Raw genomic sequence first — 9,755 nt, 5'->3', positions numbered from 1 at the left:
GGCTTGGTTGTCTGCCCAGGGGGCAGTGGCTCTCCCATGCGCAGAGAGACGTCTGGCGGCTTCCAAAATGGTCTCAACTACATCGCCATCGACGTGAGGGACGAGCCGGGGCTGCCACCCCAGCCGCAGACACAGCACCCTCAGCCCGGAGATAAGACATCCTGGGGTCGGACCCGTAGTCTTGGGGGTCTCATCAGCGCCGTGGGCGTGGGCGGCACCAGCGGGGGCTGCGGGGGGCCGGGCCCAGGCGCCCTGCCCCCTGCCAACACCTACGCCAGCATTGACTTCCTGTCCCATCACTTGAAGGAGGCCACCGTCGTGAAAGGTGAGGCCCTTTGGCGCTGAGTCTGGTGGGAAGGAGGGACGGGGGCTCTGAGCGACTTTGGGTTTCAGGCTTCCCTCCTGGGGTACCTTGACCTAAATGCCGACGTTTTGGTTCGGTTTCCTGAACTTCTTTCTTTTTTTTGAGGGGAGCCTCACTCTGGCTGGAGTGTCATGGTAAGATTGCTGCTATCTGCCTGGCGGCCGCCTAGACTCCTGGACTGAGGCCTTCCCTCCACCTCCGTCTCCCAATTAGGTGAAACGACAGGTGTGCACTGCCAGGCCCAGACAATGATTTTATTTCATTTTTTAGTTTTTATAATTTGTAGAGACCATGTTTCGCCATGCTGCCTAGTCTGGTCTCTAACTCCTGGACTCAAGCAGTCCTCCCACCTTGGCCTCCCAAAGTGACGGGAGCTGCTGCACCTGGCCCGAGACTTCTTGTTTTGTTTGACGTTGGCTGCCAGGTTCTCCTCCTTCCACAGAGAACTTGCCAGCAACAGTCAGGTGGTCTTTGAGTTGAACGTGACGCTTTCCACATGGAACGGAGACTGGTGTTGTCTTAGGCCCGATGCATTTTTGTGTCCCACAGCCCTTGGCTTCCTGTCTGTCAACATGATGGAGGTTCTCCCAGGTTCTCCAGCCAGAGGCAGGTGGTGACACCCCGCTGTCTGGGTCTGGGTGGTGGCTGCCGAAGTCTGGGAAGGGCCTGAGGGCCTCACCCTTCCCTTCACCCTTCACCCCTCTCTCTGTTTCTGGGCCTGGGCCTCCGCGGATGCCCCCTGAGCCTGAAGGTTTATGAAAACAGACCTGAAAGTCTTTTAAGAAATGAGCATCCATTTTGGTAGCTGCTGGAAGGAGGAGTTACCATTTCCATTTCCACATACATGATAGGAGCATTTCCGCTAAAGGCATCCTTTTACTCTCAAAGGGGGGTATGGTAGCCCCGCCCAGACACAACCCAGGAGCGGCGATGCTCACCTTCACCTTGACATGGGGGACACCTGGAGGCTTTGCTAGAACACAACTCTCCGGCCCATGTTAACCCCCCAGTTTCCAATGCTGTGGGTCTGGGGTGCGGCCCAGAATGTGCATCTCTGAAAAGTCTCTGTGTTATGCCACTGCTGTGGGTTGGGGGACCACCTCTGAGGACCCAGCTCCAGATGACCCTCACCTGGGGAGGCCTTGAGCAATGATCTGTGGGGCCTCACCCTCAGGCACAGTAAAACATCAGATGGGCAGAGGCCAGGCACCAGCATTTCTCAGCGTTGCCCCGCGGATTTTAACGTGCAGCCAAGATTTAGAATCAGTGCTTTAGAGAAAACAAGCGAAAGACAGAAACATGGGTCTTTTCAAGAACAATCGGGTAGGAGGCTGCCCAGTATTGTTCTTTCCGTCCTCATCAAATATCCATGAGGAGAGAGCGCTGTGCTTACTTTGCAGCTGGTGTTGCATGCCGGCTGTCTCAAAGTTTGACTGGTGTTGGGGGGTGGGGGAATAAAAGAGCCCTGGATGTTCAGTTCGAGAGAGTTTCTTTTCGTTTTGTAGCTGTTTCTTTGCAGGGTTGCGGGCAGGGCTGAGGCCCTTGTGGGAGCTAGGGAACACACAGGAGCAAATAGTGCCACTTGGATGCTGTGTGAGAGGCCAGCCTGAGGTGTAAACAGTCTGTAAGGGTTATGAGGTGGCCATGGGGGCCGTGTGGGCATCGGGGTGCCTTTTGTTCCTAAGGTAAACAGACCGGTTTCATGCTGTCTAAATCCAGTAGCTGCTCTGTCGTATACATGGGACCGCCAGTCCATAGGCTCTGAGGTCATAGCTGTGGGGTGACTACCCTGTCGCCTTTTTTTCATCAAAGCCAGAGGACAGAAGAGGAAAAGATTCTCAGAGAATTTTCAGGAGGCGGATGCATCCACGCCTAATTGCATCCATTGGAAGTTGTCAGAATGTATCCCTTACACAGTAACTCTCAGCTGAAGGTCACTTTGGTCAGGGTTGCGTTGAGCACACTTGCGAGTTTGTCAGAGTAGAAGGATCAGCTGCCAAATGAGACATCGCCCATGTACATACAGCAGCAGACGTAAAATTGAGTGGGGTAAAATTTCGAACAGGACACCCTACACGCCCGCACACACATGCATAAATGTTACTTGGCATGCCCAGTTGGGTATAGGCCATTGTGCGCATGAGAGGGACTCCATTTTCCCTAAATCTGATTCTGATCAGGAAAACAGTCTGAGAACATACCGCCTTTTCCTGCTTTCAGTGGAGAAGGGGACGGACTTGGGGGCAATATCAGGTGGGCCTGGGAGTGGGTTCTGCCTTGATGGAGTTCGCGCCCACAGGCCTGAGCGACTCAAGGCCTTTCTGCTGCAGTTGACACATTCAGAAACAGGATTTATCTACTTGAGAATGCCCCTTTTGATGTAAAATAGTCCTTTTCCTTCTTAGAAGGGTGTCTGCCATCACACCCACACAGACTCTGGATAAACAGCACCCCAAACGACCCCCCCCCCCCCCTTTGCTGTCCAGCCACAGAGGATATATACTTTATATATTTTATATATTTTTGTGTTAGGGTTAGAGGTCGGCGTATCCTATAAGGATTCTGACCAGCAGGAGAGAAGTTTCTTTAGAGACCCAATGTAGCTTTTGTTTGACATTTCCCACCGGTGTAAAATTCCTTTCAGCCTCTAGGATTCTGAATTCTGAAACACAAACAACAGTGTGTCCTCTGTGGCTGGACAGCAAAGCGGGGGGGGGGGGGGGGGGGGGTCGTTTGGGGTGCTGTTTATCCAGAGTCTGTGTGGGTGTGATGGCAGACACCCTTCTAAGAAGGAAAAGGACTATTTTACATCAAAATAGATAACTGCAGTCAGTCCATTGTGCCAAAACCACATTACCAAAATATATACATCTGCCACATTGGATTTCTAGCAAACCAAGTTAGTTGAAACAGAGAACAGCAGAAAGGCCAGAGACATCTTAGTTCACGTAGTAGGAAAGTCGTGGGGTCTCGAGACAGCAAGGGAGCACTTGGACACGGGAGGCATGTCTGCTTTTTATTTAGCGGGCACATGCGCGTAGACATTTGTTTGTGGTGCCCATAAATCCAGAGTTCAAGCAGATAAGTGTCCTTTGAGAGAATGATTTATAGAAGCCGGGCTTGCAAAGCACGTCTTTGAAGATGAAGTTGAGACGGCACTTCCTGGGTGGCCCCCTGCCCCGCCTGGCTCTCAGAAGTGGCCTGTCTGTTTCCACACCCAGCTCCTGTGTCCCACGTGGGGAAGCCACTTGCTGAAGTGGAATAATGGGGGGGTTCCTTGGGTCCTGCTGAGTGTTGACACAAATGGGAACAGAGCAGTGGCGTTCCTGCAAGGTCTGATCCTTGTTTACAGCAGAGTTGGGAAGGGGGGTGGGGTTTCCACGCATGAGCCAATTGAAACGTCCGCCTCAGGTAGAGACAGATTTTTATTAGTCCAGAGCAAGCTCTAAGATGTGCCTCTTATTTGGGGGCAAGAGAAGGTAACTTATCAAGTGTTTTGTATGTATGTATGTAGAAAGACAAATCTAGCTCATCTGTTAAGGGTTTTGTTGTTATTTAGGAACTGGAAATATGTTACTGAATTTAACTGTGCTTTAAAACTGCTTTTTAAAACTAACTTTATATATTTTTGTGTTAGGGTTAGAGGTCGGCGTATCCTATAACAATATATGCTATTTTAGTGTTCCTCAGTAGTGGGATTTTAATTCTAAGATTGGTTTGTATATATGTATAAAACAGATTAGATAAGAATCACCACTGGTCTCATCTGTATTTAAATTTTGTCTAATAAAAGGACTATCAGTTCGTATCCTGGGGTGAAAGAGTTACGAGATAAGAGAGATGTTTCCAGAGGGACAACGAATTCCCAATTGATGTTCAAAAGTGCTGCCTTTAAGCGGGGAATTTGCGTATTTTTAGAAACAGTGAAGTGGCTTGACAAGCCACACAGGCTGTGTTTTTGCTGCTGTGGGTGCTGTTTTTTGCTTCAGCAGCTAGCCATGGGCGTTACAAGATAATATAGCCACGGCTCCTATCCTGCTCACAGGAACAGCTGACTAAGGTGCTAATGAAAACACACACAGGCTTTCGTGAATGAAAGTCACGTGACTTGTTCTGTTTCCTTTATTGAGAGAGAAACCTTTACAAAAATAGTACTTCATAGAAGGAAGTATAACACTAAACCAGGAATCAGGAAGCCAGGTTTCTAGTTGCTGATCTTAATGAGTCATTGTGTGGCTGAGGGCAAGCCACTCAATCCTTCCTTCTCACTTTCTCTGTCTGTAAAATGGGGGTAATTATAATCCTCTCTAGCTGTGTCACAAGGCCACTGGGAGGTAAACGAGATCATAAACATCAAGAGTGTTTTAAGTTCTTCTAAAGGAAGGTGCTCACCAATCCAATTGTTGATGCCTGCTGCTTTGAAACCATGAACATAGAGACAGGAAAGACGCTTTTGTAAATGGGGGCTCCTAAATTTAAAACGCAGAGCCCGGTAACGGAGAACACACCTTCCCGAGAAATGCCTGCTTTTATGACTTCACTGCTAGTTCCACTCCCATCTCAAAGAACCATTGTTTTCTTCCCCCCTTTATTTAAGATTCATAGCTAATTGCCAATTGTAACAAAGTTGTGTTTCAAACTACATGGTAAAGTGACAATTAAGGAAAACAGTATTCAACCTGAGTGCATGTTGACTGCACTTTTGATTACCTTTTATGACTTGTTTATAGATTTAAGAGATATTGGCAAGATGAAAATGTGCAATTAAAATACACATTTAAAAAAAATTGACTCTTAATGCAAGAAGCGTTAAAAGAAAAACAGAGCCCTTGAACTTTCAGCTGTTTAATTACCCATTGTTTAGTCTGGGGGCTCATCTTCGGGGTTGGTTTAATTAGAGAGGTCACTCCTGTAGTTTTGCTTTGTAGCTCCATGCTGTTTGGTTGTCAAGCAGGGCAGGAAAATGTGTGATTTGTTTGTTCTTCCACTTCCAAGAAAGGAATTTTAGTAGATACTTCGTGTTTTATTTTCTTTAGAAGTATTACTATTAGAATGAGGCGCTTTTTCTGAAGAGAAGAGCTTGCAAAAGTTTTAGTAACAGCATGGGTATAATGGGTTTTCTGTTAAAATTCTCACTAATGCATTTTCTTTAGAAGTATAGTTCCAAGAGCTAGTTAACTTTTAGTATCAGATTTGGCAAGTGGAAAGGGTTTTTTTGTTTGGGGTTTGGGTTTTTTGGGGGGTGGGGGAGAACACAGAATGAAGTGTTCCTGTTTCACCTTAGAAACTTAAGGGAAAATGTAACTTTACTCTTTTACTTGCATTGCCAAGTAGAGTGAGGAAAACACTGCCCGCCCCTCACCAATTCTTCACTTGGGTGACTGAAATAGAGGTGGATTCTCTGTAGAATTTCTCTAGCACAGACGTGAGCAGAATATATATTTCTATGCAGGATGAGCAGAGCACTTTGATGCTGGCATTTTAGTAAGCATGTGAAAACAAAATTGTCGGAATCTTTTAAAATGATCAGTTATAAACATGATGTTATCGGGTCACAGCTTTTGGGAAAACAGTGCTATCTAAATTTAGATGAGGGCACTTTTTCTGAATTTATCTGGTTCGAGTGGGTCCTTCAAGATTGCAGTAATTACTTTGACTCATTTAGGGTAGATTATCATAGACAGCATTCAATGGTAGGTATTTTTCTGAAGAAAACTGATAAAGTCATCATTCAAGGTGGAAGACATGATGAGGTTGATGATTGCTACTGATCATTCAATTTCCTTTGAGATAGCTACAGAGATTTACATTAGCTGTGCACTGACATAAAACACATAGTTGGATGAAAGTTTGACGAGAGAGTGTTGGAGTATATGTTGTGTACCAGTATCTTGCTCTGTGGGTGTAAGTAATGAAGGATATGTCTGTGCTTGGTAATCTTATTGCTTAATTGAAGTCATCACATTAGAATGCTGAAATAGAATTGGGCTGACTTATAGGCTGCATGTTTACAAATGATAAAATGGTCAGTTTAGCTGTTCTGATTAATTTCCTATTAGACTAGAAAATATTGAATTTGCATAGAGTCACTTTTGCATGTCTAAAGACACTGAAAAACTTGAGCAAGTAATCGTGTCTATAAGTTCTGTCCAGTTTTCTTATACCATATCTGATCTCTATGAACACAAACAAGGTTTATAAAGCATTCCTTGTTTATGGTGCTTTTGTTGGAATTTGTCATATTTGGTCAAATATTTTTATCTGCAGTATACTTTCAAGATAAATGATCACACATACATTGCACTATGTAAATACTGGATCTTTTAATATTTATTTTAAAGAGTATCAGGTTTTCCAAAAATATTTGGGACTGGTTGTGTGTGTGTGTGTGTGTGTGTGTGTATGTATGTGTGTAGCTCCATAATATCTAGTCATAGTCTAAGAGACCTGATGTGAATTTTTTTTCATAATTGAAACTCATACTAATGATGTGTTCTCTGTTCATGTTGAAACTTTATAACTTTAAGCGTAATTATAGTCTTACTGTATTTTTAATCTATCCCAGTGGAATTGCTGCAAATACTTGAGTGAATTATTATGGTGTAATATGAAATTCCAATTTTTCTCAATGCACAAAAATAAATATTATGATATAGTTCATTATATTACATAATTTTAATAGTTACCTTATAATCCATATGTTTATGGATGTTTATGGATTAATAGTTGCCTTATAATCCTTATGTTTATGTTAAGAATAACTCATTATTTTGCATAGTGTAATGCATAGTTTTAATATTCATAGATATAGCATGAATATTAATAAATATGATATGATTACATATCTTTATACATTCTGTGGACTTAAATGAGTTCATCTTTCACCTCCAAAGTATAAGTATAGCTGACAGTCCCACAGCTTGGTAGACAACTAATGATTTTGAAATTGAATGAAGTGACAGTGTAACCGTTATTCTGATCAATATTGAAAGATAACTGCATGACCCTCTTCTCTTTGGGTCAAAGGAATGATGTAAAATTCAAAAGATGTTTTTCTTCATTTCATAGTGTTATGACATTTTCATATCTGTGACATGTGATGATTCAAGAAGTCCTATGACACAGGCACAGCCACCTCGAACCCTGTATTTTAGAATGAAGATCCTGCAGCTTAGAGAGGCCAGATGATTTGCCCAAGATCACTGAGCCGAAGGGAAGAGGAATGTTGGGTTCAGCTTCATAATCTCCTCATACCCCCAGCCCTGTTCTCTTTATTTATATCATATTGTTTGCTTGGGAAGCGCATGTGTATTAGTTAGCATTAGGATTTTACTGTGGACCCTGCCTCAGACAACTTTTAAACATGTTGTTTTCAAAACTAACACTTGGGTGTTAGTTATTTAATTTCCCTTTTGTCTTTTATGTGGTATTAACCCAAAGTAAGATGGAAACAATTGAGGAAGACTGGACATTGTAAGAAAGCTCCCCCCCCCCTTTTAAAAATTGGTTTGTACACCTGCTAGTTTGAAGAGTTTAGCCCTTGATATTCCTTTCAAGGCTCTTATGTTGCCAGTGAACTTGAGAGTTGACAATCAAGTTGTGGGTGTGGCTCTGTTCTGGGGGGTCCCGGTCATGTTTTCTCACCTCCAGTGGTCCATAAAGTGGAAAACATATATTCCCTCCAGTTTCTTGATATGGGTTTTAGTAAAGTGTACCGTATATTATACTTAGTAGGCTGTCTCCCTGCCACCAATATCAGGTACATAAGACTCTTACAACTCAGTGTGGTGACAATCAGAAAAAAATACATGCAAGGGTGTTCTGAGGATAAAAATTTGGGAACCATTGATATAATATAACATATTTTAAGGTTGTGAAACAGAGGCTTTGGGAGGTTGGGTGTCTTAGGCAAGGTCATGTGTTTAATTAGTGGTAGAGTTGTTTGTAAATATTATCAAGAGAGAATAGGAGAATGTGATACAAACAGTAACATGTCTCTGTTAGTTCTTTGTGTGCTGATGAGTAACTTTCTCCCAGGACACAGCCTATTCTCTTTAGAACAGCTTGGTGTTTGTAGAAGAGATATTAGTTTTTTTCCTTTGGAACGTTTGCGTCAGTGGCTTCATATATAGGCTAAAAGCTACCCTGGAAGCCAGAAATAGAGAATGCAGTAAAGAAACGTGTTGTAAGTCAGGGAAATATGGATGTTCACAACCATGTGGGCAGTGTTTACTAACGAGGCAGAAGAGAGATTTGGCAAATATTGAAGATCATATATTTGCTTCTTAAAGAAAAGAAAAAGAATTCTCGGGATAATTTACTTTTAAAGGCCTTCATTATCTGCCAGAACTTAAGTTCTTGCTGTTTGTAGGCAAGTTCAACCTGGGCTGTGGACCCAGTAAGTAATGAGTCAGTTGGTATTTTCAGTCATGCTGTGAGTGTCTTTATTCTATAGATAAAATATCATATACTCCTCATTATGAAGAAGTACATTAGCAGTTTCCTGAGAAATGAGTCATTAACCTATTTAATGGTGAGTTTATTTGAAAACTAACCAATTTAGAATTTGCCTTAGGACCAATAAGTAACTAATCAGTCATTGCTAGGTGGTTATCTTCTGAGGAGCTTAGTATTTCACCAGGGCCTTTATGTTTTTACGGTTCTTTTATTTTTTTAAGTTCTAAGGGAAAAAAATCATTTAACTGAATTTCTACAGGAAGAGAAATGGTTTTTATATGCATTTGTCAGAAGTTGCTACTTTCCTAATGACATTACTAACCTCACTTTCAAAAGCATATAAGAATACTTTAGCAGATATAAAAATGTTATACGTTGTCTGTGTTTTCAAAGGTGTTATAGGCGAATGCATGGCCTTGTGCTCTTGTAGGTATCCAGTGTTTTGTTGTCATTAGCTGTGAGTTCCTGCAGCATCCTAGAGGAAAAAATCATCCCTCCCAGCAGATGGCAACCCCAGAGCCTGGGCTGGACACACTGAACACGCAGACAGCGGCCTCCCGGGACAAACAAAATATGGAAATGGTTTCCTATTCAGGGTGAATGGAATGATGAGACTTCATGCAGGTTAAGAGGAAAGCCAAGTTCAAAAATGCCCTGCCTTGCAGGGTTGGGTTGGTTGAGCACTTACCAAGGTAGTCAGTAAAACTCACAGGGGTCATGTTTATGCTGTGCTGCATAGACAGTCTTCCCCAGTAGACCAGAGTGCTCTCCCTGAGCAAGTTTGGATCCCTCTGAGAACGTGTGCCTTCTGCAGAGGGCCTGGGAATGATCATTCACCTAAGGTACCCAATGCTGTGAAGCCACCGAAATTAGGGACTGAAGTCAGTGACCCTCCGACCCACAGATACCCAGGCCTGTGGTAGGAGCTGCCCCT

General features: G+C 43.3%; 1 protein-coding gene across 1 annotated transcript in view; it reads left to right on the top strand.

Moving 5' to 3' along the window:
* Positions 1–6: 6 nt before the first annotated feature.
* The window catches only part of LOC103256374 (insulin receptor substrate 2-like), a 28,305-nt gene continuing 18,556 nt past the window's right edge, over positions 7–9,755 (top strand). Inside the window, exon 1 of the mRNA XM_008054256.1 lies at positions 7–325. Coding sequence (XP_008052447.1) covers positions 37–325 — 289 coding nt within the window. The 5' untranslated portion in view covers positions 7–36. The remainder of the gene's footprint in view (positions 326–9,755) is intronic.

This window comes from Carlito syrichta, unplaced genomic scaffold (genome assembly GCF_000164805.1).
Source record: "Carlito syrichta isolate Samal-C Ts95f unplaced genomic scaffold, Tarsius_syrichta-2.0.1 Scaffold289308, whole genome shotgun sequence".
In the NCBI taxonomy this organism is placed as follows: domain Eukaryota; kingdom Metazoa; phylum Chordata; class Mammalia; order Primates; family Tarsiidae; genus Carlito; species Carlito syrichta.
Note: the sequence above shows the minus strand (reverse complement) of the source record. Positions and strands in the feature narration are given on the sequence as shown.